Source organism: Culex quinquefasciatus, chromosome 1 (genome assembly GCF_015732765.1).
Source record: "Culex quinquefasciatus strain JHB chromosome 1, VPISU_Cqui_1.0_pri_paternal, whole genome shotgun sequence".
NCBI lineage: Eukaryota > Metazoa > Arthropoda > Insecta > Diptera > Culicidae > Culex > Culex quinquefasciatus.
The window spans coordinates 71827728-71847469 of record NC_051861.1 but is presented as its reverse complement, the minus strand read 5'-3'; the positions used below and the strand labels follow the sequence as shown (position 1 = coordinate 71847469).

General features: G+C 38.3%; 1 protein-coding gene across 2 annotated transcripts; it reads left to right on the top strand.

The window, feature by feature from the left end:
• Nucleotides 1–184: 184 nt before the first annotated feature.
• LOC6034472 (protein tweety) lies at nt 185–17685 on the top strand. Of its 2 annotated transcripts, XM_038260055.1 has the most exons (7): nt 187–1157; nt 4946–5095; nt 5159–5494; nt 16408–16790; nt 16859–17131; nt 17222–17329; nt 17398–17685. In XM_038260055.1, exons 1-7 carry the CDS (start codon nt 999–1001, stop codon nt 17648–17650), a joined length of 1662 nt encoding a protein of 553 aa, XP_038115983.1. In that variant the 5' UTR covers nt 187–998; the 3' UTR covers nt 17651–17685. The 2 variants fall into 2 exon arrangements, with proteins under 2 accessions (XP_038115988.1, XP_038115983.1); XM_038260060.1 differs by lacking the exon at nt 17222–17329 and having other exon boundaries at nt 185–1157.
• Nucleotides 17686–19742: the final 2057 nt, after the last annotated feature.

Below are 19742 nucleotides of genomic sequence, written 5' to 3'. Positions count from 1 at the left end.
ATTCTCCCGCAGTGCAGGGTGCGAGCATAAATCCGCTTTCGCTCTCTTGCGGATAGCAAATACTCTCCGACTTTTCCCGATTTTCCCGGCTGCTCACCCATTCGCTCTCCCTCTCTCTTTTTATGCTACATTCTCAATGTTCATCACTCGCTCGTGGCTCACACTTTTGTGCAAGCAATTCCCCTCAACAGCCAGGCAGAGTTCAGAGCATAGTATGCTGCCAGGACCAAGAACGAAAACAAGGGTGTGCCCGAGAGAAGAACGAACAGACCACAGAAAAATATGTTATCTTCCAACTCACTTTTGTGAGCCTCTTTGTGGAAAAGTGGAAATTTTAGCGCTTCAGCCCACTTCGGAAGCGGTAATTAATAGCGCAAAAAGTGTGTGAGCGTGTACCGAGTGTCGGAACGATGAAGTGCGGGGCTTAATTAGTGCCCGGGAAGGACCATTCTGGAGGGCATTTTCATTGCGTTGACATGTGAGTGGCCCCCGTGGGCAGGCAAGAAAAAATCTCAAGTGAAAGATGGCTTAAATCAAGTGGGCGCTGCTCCTCTCCTGGAATAGATGAGATTTCTACCCCTTCCACCACGTCCTCCTCCGACAGGCAGCCGTGCCGCGTCTCGGCTCTGATCCGGATCCTCTGTGGCAAGACCTGGCCACCCACTCCCCCAACGAGACGTCGTCGTTGTTCTTCTCGAGAGTTGTTCCTGCCATCGATGATCGGAAAAAAGATTGCAACACCATCGAGACACGGCCAACTTCGATTCCAGGAGGGAGACGAAAAAGAAGAAAAAAGTTAAAATGTGTCATACTTATTCGCAGTTTGCATAATTCACCCCGCACAGGACACAGGAGGATAATAATCGCGGTGTGAACGCACGCGTGTGTGCGTGTGAGTGTGAAGAGGTTGAATCACCCACGACGGGGAGGGACGAGTGTTGTTTAGTGTTGGTGCGTGCGTGCGGGTTGTTCCGGGAGTTTGTTGACCATCAACCATCATGCAAGGCTCAACACCACCGATCATGGGATATCCCGAGGATGACGATCAGTACAAGGTGCCGCTGATCGCCAAGCTGTTGCACGCGCTACCTCATTACAATATCACGTTTCATCGGATCAACAACACGTTCCGACCATCGAACGAGGTCTACCTGGAGGTACATATTGGCCCAACATAATATTGTTGGGCAGATCCAGTACAAAAGGGGTGGCAATAATCAAATTCAGTCCTTTGAAATATGTACATCAATTCCATAAATCGAAATTTGTATTTGAACTAAAAACTTTCCTTGCATATTCAGAATGCAAACTTAGTTCAAAACAAAAAGTTCTTCTGCGTATCTTCTGCTGGCCTCTACTCCGGCCATCGTTCCGTGCAGTGCGCTTGTTGAGTGCGGTGGTTTGCGCAAAGCCTTGTTTTTTGGAATTTTTAAGGTTTTTTTCCTCTGTGCAACGATGAGTTGCATGATATTAAGGTGAGCCTTGTGAGCCATGTGAGCCTTGGTGCAAATATGTCAATTTGGTGTCTGAATTCATTCATGTTTAACTGTTAAAAAAGAATTCAACATGTGAAATCACGGGAAAAGGTAACACTTTTTGCCTTTTTCTGCTTCCACCTTTTTAATTTCCTTTAATTTGTGTAATTTATAACCTCAACCTGCACTGTCCATGTTCGCATAAATATCCCATATGCAAAAACAGCAAGTTGAGAAAAACGCAATTGAAGTTTCCCATACGATAGGTGTTAAGTTTTCGCGAAAAAAATGGATTTCCTGCTGATTTCTCAAACAAAGAACTGAAAGAGCGCACGATTTTAAACCAAACTTCATCAATAACTCAAAAGTGATGAAATTGCATGTGGAACATTATGCGAACAGGGGCAGTAGCAGCAATCTTCATAACAATGAAAATATTGCTTCATCGCATGTAATTTTCATTCCTGTCCTTCGGAATAGACGACACGATTTACTTTTTCTTACCAAAAATTTTTGCTGAGAATAAAACTTTTCAGCACTGTTTTCAAATGTATCAAGGAAGAACAATGTGTTTCCATCGGATCCTGATGTTGGCATATAAACTCCTAAATGTCTTTTTATCAGGTATCAGGTGGAAAAGAGTTTATTAGCACTGGAGCGCCCAACGCATGTCCAACTTACAGGGACGCCCAAGCCTTCCAAAAAAGGTGGAACGGTAACTTCAACTCGCTAGTTCTCGGGCATTACTCAACCAATCGGGACGATTCTTGTTTCCAGTGATTTGTTAGAATGTCTAGATGAACCTTAAAATTTAGCAGAACTTGATTTGAACAAATCTGTTATTTCTGCGACCGAAAACATCGTTCCACCATTTCAAAAACGACTGCCTCCGCGGAATTTTTGGCGAATTTTTTTGATCGCAAAAGTTACAGATTTAATCAAATTAAGTTCTGCAAAGTTCTAGAATCATCTAGACATCCTAACAAATCACTGGAAAGAAGAATCATCTTGATTAGTTGAGTTATGTCCGAGAACCATTAAGTTGAAGTTACCAGCCTTGGGCGTTGGAATGTTAAGAAATGCGCAAGCATGTATTTCAAAAAAAAATATTTGTGTGGTGAGGATCAACAAATTGAATGGAAATAGAACCGAATCCTTAACCTGTTGAACAAACGAAAATTACTGCTATGTGGTCTTATCTTATTTTAACAAGCAGTGCGACATAAAAAGTGTCCAGTGTACAACTCAGGCGATGAAAGCTTCGGAAGCAGAGCCTCGTTGGATAAATGTATGACTCGGGCTAACATCTTTTTGCACCTTGTTGCCTAAACAACTATTGCATTTCTCTAAATTGATTTAGAAAAAATATTCTTTGGAAATAAGCACGCAAAAACTAAAGGCAGGCAAAAACTAAAGCACAACACCCATGACTTTTTACAAAACTGGGTGGCTATGTTTGACATGACATCATCATCATCTCTCATGGTCGTGGTCATGGTCATCTCACTTTACAATGAATATTTAACAAATCGTTAACAAAAAGAATCAAAAAGTCTAAGGTAGTATAATACTACCCTAATAATTAAAACAAATGTCAAGGATTCAACATTTATATCTTCGATCGAAAAATTATAACAATAATGGAAGCCGTACTTGAAATTTGATTGGTTAAATTGAATAAAATACAGCGTATTTTTTTAAACTGATGATCAATTTTCCATTAAATGATGGATGGTTTTACCTTAGAAAAAAATAAATTGGATCAGTGCATTAGCATTTTCATCGGATCTGATTCCGGTTTTTGAAAATTTGATTTCTGCTTCTGGAGATTTTGCGATTCCAACCTGACTCCGAAGATTTAACGATTCCGACTCCGGTTTCTCAGAATTAGTCAACGCTTGTTTTCCAAAAAAATCCTGACAACAAAGTCCTTCCGTGGGTTACTACAGGTTTACTGGGTTATTACACCTAAATTCATTCATAAAATAAAACTGCTTGTCAAACGGATTTATCAACAATCTTTAACAATTTGTAGAACAAGATTAAACAAGTAATTGAATGAACGTTTTAAATATGTTTTGATTCCTTTCAGTGAGAAACAACGTTATGACATAATACAAGCCAGAATCTTCTTACTGGGACATCCAGCATACACGAGTATATGATAGCCATCTGCACATCTGTGCACCACTTGAGTGCAATTCAATGAGATACCAGAAACCTTTCTGTCGTTTCTTTTTGCGCTGAAACCGACCAAGCTGCCAGACTGTCTATGGCCAGATGCACAGAAAGTACAGAATGATGCCAGCACCAGAAAAAAGTAACATGTAATGAGAGAATTTTCGGATTGACTTTATGCTATTCAATCAAATAAATCTTCTCCAGCAGTTGAAGCGAGCGCTTGCTTATGCAAACCACTACTATAACTGCACCTTCGTTGTGTCTATTTATATCGCAAAATAGATACCATTACACAGCAGCAGCAGCAGCTTGATTTTGGTGGGTATTGCATTATGTTGTAACTATGCGGCGCTACGTACTACGATGTTCACAGAAGAATCAGGGTGACACCTAACGGGTCAATATCATATTAGAAATGTAAAAAACACATTGGACCAATTCTTTGGCTCCTTTTCAAAAAATTCCCAAGTTTTTTTCAGCGTTTTGGCTGTAGTGGCACAATTAAAAAAGAAACCACCCAATGTTATTACATATTTGAAAAGATAATTGATTTTCCAACATAGAAATGACATGCATAATGAACAATATTATACCTGTGCTTCTCCTGAAATGAAAAAGTAGCGTGACGGGACAACATCGTAAAACTGGAATTTTAAAAGGCACACCAAAAAAATCTCTTCTACACATTATCACAAATTGAAAAACGAATCTTTTGCTCCTTGAACTGAAAGATTTGGTTGAGATTTGAGTTTTTGCCAGCCATTTCTTTTCGTGGCGGGACAACGAAAGGAGCAGATTTATGAAAAAACTCCTCTCCCATTCAATGACTTGCAGACCTTATTTGGTCAGTATTTTTGGCATTTCATATAAGAAAACGCATTTAAAGCACATTGCAATTATTAGATCATAATTAAAATGAAATTTTTTATATAAAAAATCACATTGAAAATTGAAAAAAGTGACATTTTGGTGTAGCTTTGCTAAGAATCGGTCATTGGGTACTTTTTGTATTTTTTGCGTTTGATTTTATAGGTTTGTTTTGAGGTACGTTTCCATGAATAAATGTTCAAAGATTCATAAATGTTGAAAGAATTGCCACCCTACAAAGGATACAGCACCAATGACGCGCATGAGTGTATGCGTGCGAACAAGGAACGCTCATTCATCGAATGTGCATCGTACACCGTCCAATTGAATGTTTTTTCTTTCCTCTTTTCGTTATCAATACTTTCTTTTCACCATTAACTCTCTTTCTCTCACACTCACTCTCATTCTTTCTCTCCGTATAGAGTCTGGGAATCCTAGGATCGATACCGGCCGCGCTGTTAATAGTGTCACTGTTCGGGTTGCTCCTGTACCTCCTGACACGATGCTGTGACCGCAAACCAAGGCCTGCCCATTCCATTACCAGCCTCAAAGTCACCCTCTCCATCGTGACCGTTAGTACTCCGGCTTCGCACTTTGTAAAGTCTTGAATTATTAATTCTTATTAAAAATATTAGGTATTGTGCTGTGCCGCCATCGGGTTGGGCCTGTACGGAAACGATGATCTACACAACGGGCTGTTGGATGTTCTGCAGGCCGGCCGAAAGGTGGACAATGTCGTTTCGTCGGTGCGCAATCAAACGTACATCCTGGAGAATACACTAACCATGAAGATACAGCAGCAGCTTACCGAGCTGGAGGACATCTTCGACAGCAAGACAAACAATCAGACGGCTCTGTCTCAGCTGCAACAGGCACTCGCGGTGACGAAAGGCAACGTGACCATCGCGAAGAATGCCGCCAACGACATACGGCGCCCGCTGTCCGGGTTGGTCATAACGGACTTTTTAGCGGTAAGTAGAAACATGTACACAGAAAAGGGATTCATCATTAAATCAAAATAACTTAGTTAGCTAGAACAAGCAAAAAAAAATCTCTAATTTTTTGAAATTATATAGGTCTTTATTGAACTTTCTTATAATAATTACATTTCATTTACATTCTAAGTGGTATGGCTACACGGAGAAAAATGAGTTCCTAAAATCGTGAACAAGCGTTCATGAAAATGGGAACCACGAACAAAGTGTTCATTTTTCATGGTACTTTTTTCAAAATCGTACCATGGGATTTGAACACTTTGTTCGAGGTTCCCATTTTCATGAACGCTTGTTCACGATTTTGGGAACTCTTTTTTCTCCGTGTACATGCTCTTCATCTTTGTTATATTTTTCGTTTTCTTATTAACTGTTCACATTCATTTATTTACTTCAATTTTTTTTACATTTTTGCATTGAATCGAATACATTTTGGTAAAAAAGAAAAAAAATAACTTTAACAACTAATCCTAACTTAAAACTAAAAAGTAAATTCATTGAAATATTCAAAATCATTAAAACGAGTAAACTACGAACTGTATTTTAAAATAAATCCTCCAAGCGTTCTTACTTGTTCCGCACGAGTTTTGCAACCACGCAGTGTTGTTGTCATCTCGATGAAAATGTTCAGAAGTTCTTGTGGTGAAAACAGGTCACTGCTGCCTTCATCCGTTGATGCTGGTTGGTTTTTTCCTCGGTTGCTGACTGAAGCCAGGAGGTGTTGTATACTCTGCAACTTTTTGCCGCTGATTCAACGGCAATGGCTGCAGATTTGGAACCACTCGAACAGATCCCGCTCCAGGTGACGCCAAAGCAGGAAAATCCACGTCCGTGAAAGTTGGTGGTGTTTTGCGACGATTTGGTTGGTGCCTCGTCGTCGCTTGCTGCCGAATTTTTACAAACTCAGCACGTTTTGGGCAGCTTCGATTCTTGGTCGAATGGTCGCCGCCGCAATTGAAGCATTTGGCTTCAATGTTCTCGTTGATTGTTTCGCAAGCTTGAGTTTTGTGCTCACCTCCGCAGGTTGCACAACGACTCTTGATGAAACAGTTCCTTCCACCATGTCCAAACAGCAAACAGTTCGAACACTGTGTCACGTCACGGTGCACTGGACGATAACGCTCCCAAGTCACGATGATGTTGAAAATTGCCCGAACTGCTTTCAGCTCAGACGGCGTTGTCGATCCTTTCTCGAAATGAACCAGATACAGTTGATCACGATACTTGATGTCCTTGTTGTGTCTCGTCATCTTGAAGACTTCGATCACGTTCAACTTCAGAGTTTTGAGCTCTTCTTTCAGCACACTCACATCCATGTCGTACAGGCCTCGGAGGACCTGTTTAATGGGGCGTTTACCTGGATCGTCATGGCTGTAGTATTCAATCTTTGTGTTGTTCAGGAAATCCCGAACGTAGTTGTAATCCTTCCTGCCAGGTAGCAGAATTTTGAGTTCATCAGCACACAAGCGAATGGAAGTTCGTAAAGCACCAGATTTGATAAACCCGGTCAGCCACTTTCGCACCGATTTCGATGACGATGTTTTCACAAAAATGGGTGGCAACTTTTCACGTCGTTCAAATCCTTCCTTCTCGCTCACGTCCACAGGGAGGGTAGCGAATTGGTTTCAGACAATTTTGAGCGTCCTTGCTCAAACTGCCTGGCTTTACAGGTAGCGCTTCGGCATTCTTTAGCTTCTTAAAATCTGCCGATCCTGCTGGTGAGGACCGCCTCTTTTTCTTGCCGTGAGGCATTTTTTGCACTTTTTAACACTCTTTTGGTTTGTGAGGGACGCACGTCTGACTCGCTTCTCTGCTGATCGCAGACTAAAAAAAATCTCTATATTTTCAGCATGTAGAACGATTCGCTAATCTGTCTCGCGGTCAAATATGATCGAACAAGTAATAAAAACTAAAACTATCAAAAAAATCAATCCATCCACTTTAACGACCCCCAGGTCTTTTGTGGCCTCTATTGCAAGTTTCTACTCGATTAGCTGCGAAAAACTTGGGCTAATTTTCGCTGTCTAGCAGTTCAGTTTCACTAGAACCAGCTATATATTTAGCAAGATTGGGAAAAGCTGGACAAATGGACAAAAATTACCTTTTCGCTCGTAGGCTGCCATTAACACCAAAACTAACATTTCATCAGAATTTATTCGACCTTCCATAGGGAATGAGTTGGGCTACAATGTCCTTTTATTACGTTTGACCAAAATTAAGAATCCAGGGCTGTCTCATTGTTCCCTCACTTCTTTCAGCTCATGGTTAACAATGAGACACTTTTAGTTTTCTTCATTAGACTTTTCAAAACGAAGTTGACATTATAGCTGTCGGCCACCATTGCTAGTACCAACCACTAGTGTCTTCCTTTTTATCTACAAGAACTTCGCCACCCTAAGTGTATGAAAGTAGGGAGCTGGGGTAAGACGGCCAGGCAGGGTAAGACGGCCACCCCACTGTTTTAATAAGTATACTAATGAATATTACTAAAATGTTCAGCAATACTGTTCCTCATGCTAAATAATGCATGTGGAGTCACCTTTGCCAGAAATATTGTTTAAAATAGTATAAAAATAGCTCAAAATAAAAAAAAATAATTTTTGAACTTGAAACTGGATGTAATTTTCATGAATTACAACTTAAGCATTTTTGTTAAATAACAATATGTTTTTCTGTCTTCAAATATTTTTTCATGTTAAATTGAAGTTTTCCCTAGATTATGTCCCTCGAAAAAGTTCAAAAAATTCGATGAACTGTTTACAAAAAATGTTTAAAAAATAATTTATTTGGGGCAAGACGGCCACCTCTTCCGGGGTAAGACGGCCACCCGTAATTTTTAGATTTTATTTGATATTAGGTTATATTTTTGACGGTTTTTGACTACTAAGACATATTTGTAGATAAAGGAAAAGCATTTTCAATAAAACTATCCATTTTTAATCAAAATGCTGTTAACTACCGTTTCGACAACATTCTTTACTGTGATATAGCAAAACTCATTGAATAGTATGAAATCCTATCAAATTTTTCATAAAAATCGCTAATTTAATATTGTTTACATAATTTTGATTTACTTATTCTAATCGAAATACACAAACTATTTTTTTGTATCAAATTGTGTTTGTTTTGTAGTAAAAATTCATAGTTTTTCATAAAATGTGGTCGCAATAATATGAAATTCACTGAGCCAAAATATGAAATTTTTTAAACAGCATATTTCTTCACATTTGAAACCTGGTTTTTTTCAACCAAAATAGTTACGATGTTCAGAGAAGTCTGTTGAACCAACCTTGTAGGTGTTTGGGTGGATTTAGCAAAGTTATTAAGTTAATTTATAGCATTGGCCGTCTTACCCCACATGGGTGGCCGTCTTACCCCGCGTATTTCATATATATACGATTTCAATTATTTTTTTAAAATTGCTGAAAAGTATTGAAAATTGGTTTTTAGACCAACTAATTTATGTAATTTCTATAATGGACTAGTAGTAGAACAATATGTACGTAATTTGAGATCAAAATAATCTGTTGTGTAAATTTTATGAGACTTCTCCCTTAGGATGGCCGTCTTACCCCCATCTCCCCTATGGCACGGAGCGACGGCGCCGAATACCCATATTTACACAAGGAATTTTTAGAGCGCCCGCCGTGGGATTCGAACCAGTGACCTCTGGATTGTGAGCCTGATTGATCCACTCGGCCAGACTTTTCAAATTCTATGAAAATCTTTCAAAACATGAATTGAAAGTGTTTTTTTTTGGCATATTTATTGAGTTTTAACTTTTTTTAACCAAAAATATAAAGTTATTTGGAATATAACTTTCATGCACATAGGAGCCAAGGGCGACAAAGTCCTTGTAGATAAAAGGAAAACACTAGTGGTTGGAACTACACCCAGAACTGGGCATTGGTATGTATACGAAAGGATAAAGGGCACGGTTAGGTAGTTAAATGGTATTGTGAACGGACGCAGAGGATAAATCCCGAAATTACCGATAGTACTTTACACATGGGTTCATTTTCCAAAAACTGTCGATATCGAGACTCGAACCCAAGAACTTTGGCTTGCCGAACCGAACCTTTGCCGTATCGGCCACCATAGTACGGTGACTAAATGGCGGTCGTTTATCGATATAAGTCACTCAATGGGATGAACTGTTTCAATGAATGAATGAACACGATTTGTTGTTGATGTAAGCGCGAGAGGTCTATACTCTCGCCTAATAGTACTTTCCTCTGGTTTCTTCACGGGAGAACTTTCCGCTTGGTCTTTATCTTTGGATGTCAACTTTTTTTATACATCACCGATTGGACACTAAAACATATTTTGACTTTCAAAAAACTTTTCAAAATTAGCTTTAAAAATCAATTTCAAATCTTTTGTGCATGGAAAATCATTATCTTCTTATAAAATTAAGCTTTATAATTTTATGTAATGAAATAAGCAATTCAAACTTAATGTACAGTCATCCCTCATATTCGGAACAGTTTACAGATCTGCCAATGCTCAACAAATCATAGAAAATCGATAATTGAACATAATCGTGGTGATTATTGCATTAGATCGTAATATTACGATCGTAATTTCTCGACTCACGATCGAGGTTTCTCGATAGTAAGATTACGACTTACCATCGACAAATTATGACTTACCATCGACAAATTACGATCGTAATTTGAATGTTGAGAAATCTCGATCGTGGATCGAGAAATTACGATCGGAATTTGTAATACCGTTTTTTTGAATATTTTTTTATTCAAACAAAATATTTAAAAAAAATCTAAGTTCAATTTTTTAATATGAAAAAATAAGAAAATTCCAAAAATTAAAAAAAAAATTAAAAATTTCACAAATTTCAAAAACTTTAAAAATTATAAAAATTTCAAAATTTTTAAAATTTTTAAAAAAATTAAGTTTAATTTTTTTACATGAAAAATCAGAAAATTTAAACAATTTCAAAATTTGAAATTTTGAAATTTTGAAATTTTGAAATTTTGAAATTTTGAAATTTTGAAATTTTGAAATTTTGAAATTTTGAAATTTTGAAATTTTGAAATTTTGAAATTTTGAAATTTTGAAATTTTTGAAATTTGAGTTTTTTTTTTAATTATTAATTAAATAAAAAAGTTTTCAAAACGAGCTTCGAACCCATATCGAGATTTTCTCGATCGTCGGTCGTAATTTGTCGATGGTAGATCGAGAAATTACGATCGAATGATCTCAATCTACTATCGACAAATTACGACTTACCATTGACAAATTACGATCGTAATATTACGATCGAAAAATCTCGATCGTGAGTCGAGAAATTACGATCGAAATATTACGATCGAATGCAATAATCACCACGAATGATTTGCTTTTACCTTCATGTGAAAGCTTTTCTTGCGATCTTTCGATTGATGTACATTTTTACGTTTTATATCAAGAAAACATTGACCCTTGAAATCCACAAATTCGGAACACTTTTTTCTTACGATGGAAACAAACTTTTTCTCTCCAGGGGTACATATTTTTACAAAAAAAAGACTTCACACTCTGAAACCAATAAAACTCAAGCTTAGTGATGTTTTAAACATAGTCAGATAACTTTTTTTTGTGAAAATATCAATTAAATTCAGGTGTTCCACAATTGTGGGAGGCACAATAACATCCCACAATCATGGAACAGGAAATTTGGAGACAGTGTTTTGCTGTTCTGGATAAATTAGTCTTGAAATGAGGTTTTTTTGTTCAAAAAGTACTATTTTTACTAGTGAAATAGCAAGAGAATGTCCAAATAAAGGTCCTAAAAATAACAGGGACGGCAGAAAAGTTGCTTTTTGCATCCTATTGGCAAATTACCACAAAAGTGTTCCGAATTTGTGGGTGTTCCGAATATGTGGGATGACTGTACTTGGAAGCACTAGGGTCATTCCACCTGAAGCGGAACACCATTTGAAAATTACCATCTCCGATTCTGCTCAAATTTGGCAGAGCTGTTAAGATTATCAAAACATGCAAAAATCCCGAATTTCATCCAAATCGGACCACCCCCTCCATTTTTGTACCCTCTCAAAAAATCGACTTTTTGGCGATTTTTGAGCGAAACCCCTAACTTCAAACGACGATAACTCAGGAACCACAAATCTTAGAGGGTCGGTCTTAGACTCAATTTTGAAGGAAATTGGACGTAGAATCCATTTCCGCGATCAAAATTTAGATTAAAATATGTTTTCTACCTGTATTGCGCAATTGAAAACTTTAAATGGCCGTATCTCAAAACAGCCCTATTTATTTTTTAAATTTGACCTCACCATCGTATTCCCCGTCCAATTTTACATAAGAATCATTTATCGACAGAGAGGAATATTTTTCGTTCCAGAGATATCGAATTTTAAAGTTTTAAGTATTTGAAATTACCTATAATATCTACACTCGCCGCATCTGCTAGAAGCACTCAGTCGTGCTGATCAATAATAACTACCTGGTGTTCTGTAAGATGAATTATTTTTTCAATTTTATACGATTTTGAGATAATCAATACCTTGAACAATCTATTTTTGTTTAAGGAATATTTATTGGGTAATTTTAATACACTATTTTTCCTGATCTCAGTGTCATTGAACCATAATAAGTAAAATTTGAACTTTTTATATTTATTTGCAAATGCTACAGAGTTTTTACAGTACAATTTTCGAAAATTTCTCATTATTCTATTATTTTCATATTTTTTCTAATTCCTCATTTCTTCCCACTATCTCAAATTATTTCTTTTATTTCTTCTTTTATTTGAAACGAGAACAAATGTAGAGCTGGCTGTAGTAGATGAAATAATTCTCATGGGTTCTAGAGCTTTTGCCATGTGCGATAGCGAAATAGTGCCATTCAGCAAAAACCCCAAATTCTGCCTTAGGGTTTGAAAGATTGATCATATTAAACCGATTTTTATAATGTGTTTCATCAGAATAATTGATGATTTTTTTCAATTCTGGTACATTTAATTTCAAAAGCAATACCATATACTTCTGATACATGTGGATAGCAGCTGTATCGTCTTCCAAGATTTCGAAATGATTGACAAACAAAAAAAAAAGATTATTGTTCGGTGTCGAAATGAACACAACTGAATAATAACACAACTAGATAATAAATCAGATTAATCCTTGTGATTTTCTTACCTTTTTCCAGTTTTATACTTTCCAGAAATCCTCCTACTTAATCATGCTTCACGAGAGTTTTATTCATATTAATTCATAATTTTTAACACGATAATGTATCGTACACTTTTTCTTAAGTTACAAGATCAATTACAATTTCCTGCTAGCTCTGCGGGAATTCCATTCTGCCCTGTATTGCGTGTCGTTCTTGCATTGTACAGTGGGCTAGCACACAAATTCGCCGTATACAGCAGTTTCCTACACTGCCGTTTTACGGCGATATGATGTATACGCCATTGAGGTGATTTTGCTGTAGACACGATTTTCTGTTTTTGTTCATTTTTTCAATTTAAAATGACTAATTTGAGGTCTGCTCTGTAGAAACTGTTAAAAAGTACAATAAAAATGTGGCCCCAACAAAATTTCTTGTTTTTTCCTATTCTCTACGATTTTAAACCACAAACATCATTTGGCCGAAAAAATAGCAATAAAAAATCACTACTTTTCCTGCCCAATGATGTATGTATACATTGCTCGATCAAAGCGATCAAAGCTGGCTTTATTTTTTGTGCCAGCTATTTTGATAGCTGAGTGGATCCCGTAATGAATTGTCCACGTGGATACTTTAAGGGGGAAGGTATTAGGAGCGTTCTTTTATTACGTAACGCAGTTGGGGGAGGGTCGGAGGCCGTGTTACGCTCCATACAATTTTTTTTTAAATTTGTATGGAAATTTTGTTACGAGGGGGGGTCTAAAAATCCGATTTTTTGCGTTACGTAATAAAAGAACGCTCCCTTAGCGATTGTCTATGCTCCATGAACACATTTTTGCATGAACAATTGTCAGCAAGGGAGGTTGGTGGGTCTAGAATTTTCAAAAAAGTGTCTACGTGAATGTGGATAAGGTGTCATCCATTAAGTACGTCACATTAAAATCAGCCAAAATTTACTCCACCCCCCTTTGTCACAATTTCCCTATGCTTTTAACACGCAACGTCACGCTTTCTCAAAACCCCCTTCTTCCCTCAGAACGTGACGTACTTTATGGATGATGCCTAATGGACGTCCCCTTAAGAATTAAATCGAAGTAATGTAATAAAATATTGCCCAGGGTTGATTTGGTCCCAAAACCTCATATCAACATTCAAACTGTATTGAATTTGACTCCTATCAATTCTCAATGTATACATACATCATGATGAGTAAAATTGGCGTATACATCATTGTTTGTCGAGTGGGTCTCGTGGCGCAGGGGTAGCGGCTTCGGCTGCCGATCCTGATGATGCTATGAGACGCGGGTTCGATTCCCGCCTTATCCACTGAGCTTCTATCGGATGGTGAAGTAAAACGTCGGTCCCGGTTTCTCCTGTCTCGTCAGAGGCGCTGGAGCAGAAATCCCACGTTAGAGGAAGGCCATGCCCCGGGGGCGTAGTGCCAATAGTTTCGTTTTTTATCATTGTTTGTTTGCTTAATAAAATGGGCCCCAGAGCAGTTTTTTGAAAAATTCTTTCGTCAGGAGGTAGCTTTTAAGATTCTTTATCAGACTGTACAATAAAACTGAAAATGTCCAAAATGGCGTATACATCATATCGCCGTAAAACGGCAGTACAGTGGTGTACATTACATTTTTGCCTTATTTGCTAATGATTATTTGGGATGAAATCTTAATTCAATAAATAACCAGGTAGCAGTTATTGAACAGCGCTTCTGAGTGCTTCTAGCATATGCGGCGAATGAAGCTAATGTAGGTAATCTCAAAAACTAAAAACTTTAAAATACGATATCTCTGGAATGAAAAATATTCCTTTCTGTCAATAAGTGATTCTTATCTAAAATCGGACGGGGAATACGATGGTGAGGTCAAATTCAAAAAATAAATAGGGCTGTTTTGAGATACGGCCATTTAAAGTTTTCAATTGCGCAATACTAGTAGAAAACATATTTTAATCTAAATTTTGATCGCGGAAACGGATTCTACGTCCAATTTCCTTCAAAATTGAGTCTAAGACCGACCCTCTAAGATTTGTGGTTCCTGAGTTATCGTCGTTTGGAGATAGGGGTTTCGCTCAAAAATCGCCAAAAAGTCGATTTTTTGGGAGGGTACAAAAATGGAGGGGATGGTCCGATTTGGATGAAATTCGGGATTTTTGCATGTTTTGATAATCTTAACAGCTCTGCCAAATTTGAGCAGAATCGGAGATGGTAATTTTCAAATTTGCATTTTTTCTTGCACACTTCAGGTGGAATGACCCACTAATGCTTCCCAATGATTTATTTATTAGTAAAAAGGTGGTTTAAATTGAAACTATTCGCCTTCCATTGCAGGGCTGAATTTTAAGGATGTAAAAATTGATTATTGATGGTGTAAGTGGAAAGCGTGGTTGCCTCTCACACCAGTTGGACTGGGTTCGATCCCAGACGGTCCCAGTGGCATTTTTCGAGACGAGATTTGTCTGATCACACCTTCCGGTGGATGGGGAAGTAAATGGTGGCCCCGCACGAAAAGGAGTTTGATCTGAAAATTACGCTCCTTTTTTGTTGGCTCATAATTGTTAAAATTAAAAGTTTTTTAGTAAAATTTTCCATATTTCTAGTAAAATTTGCCACTAGTAAAAATTGTAAAAAAATAACAAACATAGATCGTAGTTTCTCGACTCACGATCGAGATTTCTCGATCGTAGTTTTACGATCGTAATTTGTCAATTGTAAGTCGTAATTTGTCGATGGTAAGTCGTAATTTGTCGATAGTAGTTTGAGATCATTCGATCGTAATTTCTCGATCTACCATCGAGAAATTACGACCGACGATCGAGAAAATCTCGATATGGGTTCGAAGCTCGTATTGAAAACATTTTTATTTAATTAATGATTTTCAAAAAAAAAAAACAAAAATTTCAAAAATATCAAAAATTACAAAAAAATTTAAAATTTTAAAATTTTTAAAAAATTCAAAAAATTTAAAAATTTCAAGAATTTCAAAAATTAAAATAAATTCAAAATTTTCAAAAAATTTCAAAAATTTCAAAAATTTCAAAAATTTCAAAAATTTCAAAAATTTCAAAAATTTCAAAAATTTCATAAATTTTAAAAATTTCAAAAATTTCAAAAATTTCAAAAATTTCAAAAATTTCACAAATTTTCCAAAAAAAAATTATTTTTAAAAAATTTTAAATTTTTGAATTTTTGAAATTTTTTTTTTGAAAATCATGAATTAACTAAAAAAGTTTTCAAAACGAGCTTCGAACCCATATCGAGATTTTCTCGATCGTCGGTCGTAATTTGTCGATGGTAGATCGAGAAATTACGATCGAATGATCTCAATCTTCTATCGACAAATTACGACTTACCATTGACAAATTACGATCGTAATATTACGATCGAAAAATCTCGATCGTGAGTCGAGAAATTACGATCGAAATATTACGATCGAATGCAATTATCACCACGAATATTATGATCGAGAAATCTCGATCGTGAGTCGAGAAATTACGATCGTAATATTACGATCGAATGCAATAATCACCACGCTTGTTTCGAGTCGCTATCGAGAACGCCAAGGCAATGCTGTAGAGCGTACAATTTGATTTTTTTTTAAATCCTAACATTCAAATAAGTCCTTATTTCTAGCTACCGTGACCGTAAGGCTGGTTTCTCCTTGTAAGCGGTGATAGGTTCAAATCCTGCCTGGCTCGGCAAAGTCATCCGGAGGATGTGAGTTCGATTGAAGGTTAAATGAAAATATCTCTATTTACAGAAAGGAGACCAATGGGAGCTGATTCGATGGCCCGGGACGGTCGCTATCCTCGCGCTTTTACTGGTTCTCTGCGCCGTGCTGCTGGTGGGCGTTGCCCGTCACTCACGCTGTGCGCTGATTCTGTTTAGCGTTTGTGGGCTGCTGGCCGTAACCGGAAGCTGGCTCATGTCCGGAATATACCTTTCGACTTCGGTGGCTGTCGGCGATCTGTGTAACGATCCCGCAGACTTCCTCGTTCACCAAGCACCGAACGAGCTTCCGGCGGATATTCTACTTTACTACACCCAGTGTGACGTTTCCCGATCGAATCCGTTTACCCAGCGCCTTCGCGAATCTCAGAATGCCATCAACAACGCTCGCAACGCAATGGGCGTTGTGTCCAAGTAAGATGCTACGTCATGGTTCGGTATTTGATCTGCTTTTTAATATTTTTTTATAATTCTTATTTCAGAATTGGGCCAGTACTCTTCAAGAATGCTGGACTGGGTCCAAAGCTGGGCTCGGTGAATGCCGATATTAAGCTGTGCGAAAGACTTCTCACGGGACTGACGGCGCTGGTTGATTGCAAGACGGTCCACTACAGCTATCTGAACGCAACGCGTGGTCTCTGCGAGGGAGGGCTGCTGGGCCTGGTGCTTATGCTGATCGCGAGCTTTATGGCCGCAATCCTGCTCACCGTGATGGTGTGGGTAGATTCGCACACGTGGATTTATATTCGGAAGAGGTAGGATACAATTATATTTACATATAGACTCTAGATTCGAACTTGCATCTAATTTAATCCATTTCATGGCCAATCCCTCATTTGTTATAGGAACGACTACGCTCAAGTAGAAGAACAATCATATGTATCAGCCCATCAACTCCATCCTCAGAATCACCAGAATATGAACACGCGACCACTGCCACACAATCATAAGGGGTATTTTGAGTCATGGTAAGGTGTACTGTGGATCAACTAATAAATATTTTTTTAATTTATTTTCACAGTCCACCAGTCATTAGCGGATCGCAAACTTTGGCCCACCCAGGACGTAACCCGAAGAACGAGTTAACTCCTCAGCAGCAGGCCCATCTGCACCATCACCATGCTCAAACGATGATGCGGCCCGGTGGAACGCACACTCTCGGACGACTTCCATCGCACAACAACAGCCCGACTCACATGCACGGACCGAACAACGGCAAATACGCCACCCTGAGCAAGCACTGCAAGACACTAGATGCAAATGACTTTTACTGAAGTTACGCCGCCTGTAACGATAAAAAATTTCACCCGCCGAATATGCAACAACCACACTATCATACGCTGAGTCACCAGCAGCAACAGCAAATGTTGCAACTTCAATTGCAACATCAACAACAGCTGCAACAACAACATCAACAGCAGCAGCAACAACAACAACAACAGCAACAACATCCACATATGCCTCCTCACGCTCGACATCACCAACATCCAGGAGGTCCCATCGCAGGTCACACCATGACCATGAATAGAAAAATTATCGAAAAAAATCACTACAACGATGAGGTTCCGCCACCGTTGCCACCTCTAAGGAATCCTCAGAAAGCCCTGGAATCGGTTCAGGCAATACCGAGTCTCAACGACAGCTCTGTCAACGAGCGCGACAAGCAAATCTACATTTGTTCAACACTCAAGAACCCAAACATCCCGAACAATCACAACGGTAGCCATAACAATGGTAGCAACGGAAACACGCACTACGGAACCATGCGCAACAACACAAACGCAATAAAGAACCAAACCACATTCAACTCGACACCCCCAACTACAACCAAACCGCTACCATCGATCATCAATACGCCCCTGCCGGAAATTCCGACGCAGCCCACCCAACAGCCGGTACAAGCCCCCAAGGATGACATTTACGTTAAGCGTAAATTCATCGACCAAAACAGCAAATTCGCAACACTGAAAGCGATTCCGCTACCAAAGATCGAAGCACTGGAACTTGAAGCTCAAAGGAAGAAAATGGCACAAAACTCTGCGTCATCGGGAGCACACAACGGCCCAGCCACGATCGTTCCAGCTGTGAGCTCCCCACTACCACCCCCTCCGGTGACAACAATGAGCACCGCCATGACCACATCCCAGATCCAGTCCCTTCCATTGCCACCACCACCGCCAGAATTGATAGAGGAGGAACCGTTGCCACCGCCACCTCCACCGGTAGAACTAGCTGCCGACCTATCATCGGCTGGTGGTGATAATCCCAAAGAGGTCATCTACGCCACCAAGGCGATCACAAGCAACCACATTGGCAATGACGGGAGCGGAGCGAACGCAACCAGCAATGGCGACGAGAGCAGCTTCTATGCTGTGACAGAACTGTAGACCGGGGTTACCAACGAGGGTTACCAAGAGAAAAAAATCCTAGCAAGCGGTGAAAAATTGAAAAAAACAACATTCGGATCGAGCATATACATAGTGTGGTGAGACAGATAAATAAGGGTGAATGAGATTGCATTTAAATCGTTACAGGCGGAATAGAAATCTTTTAATGAATACCTAGTCCTAGTACTTACTTAATTTGAAGCGCTTTAAAAACCATTGAATTGATTTTTTACGAAGAGATTTTCCTTTCGAACGCATGATTGAAATGATCCTCTCATGGCTTGTATAAACAGTAATTAATCTTTTTAAAAAAATGCGTAGAAATCACTGTTTGTGTTTATAATGTCAAAACTATATTACGGAATAAAACCGGCCCATTATTGCAACAAAAAAAATTATATTGAGTATAGAAGGAACCATGGCAACTTTGTTTGTATTAATTGCAATAACTGAAGAACCTTTTTTTGTATTGTGCAGTGACCCATTAAAATTTTCCTTTCAATATGTAATTGGAAACTATCAGTGTTTTACTGTACAATATTCGTTGATCTCAAAAATTTGCTAAGTTGAAATGTTGAATGTAGCAATTCATTCATCATGAAATGTTAGAGGAATCTGCAAAGTTAGTCATACACTCACATATAGCATTCATAACGACATTTCGCCAAATCATGATTATTAGAGTGACGCAGAAATTAATGCTCAAATAGCGGCTGAAAATATTGACTGTTTGAAACTTCCTCCATTGTTTCGTTTCCCGGCACTGGTCATAGCGTAAAATTAAAATTGGACAAAAGACTATACAACAATACATTAGAAAAAAGCAACCTGCATAATTTATCATACAAAAAAGTAATAAACAAGCCAACTTATAAGCGAATCTAAACCAAATCTTTTTGATATGCATATTAATGTACATGGTTGAATCTTCAGAAACAAAATAGAACTCGAGAAACAAGAACAGCAACATTTTGTGGTA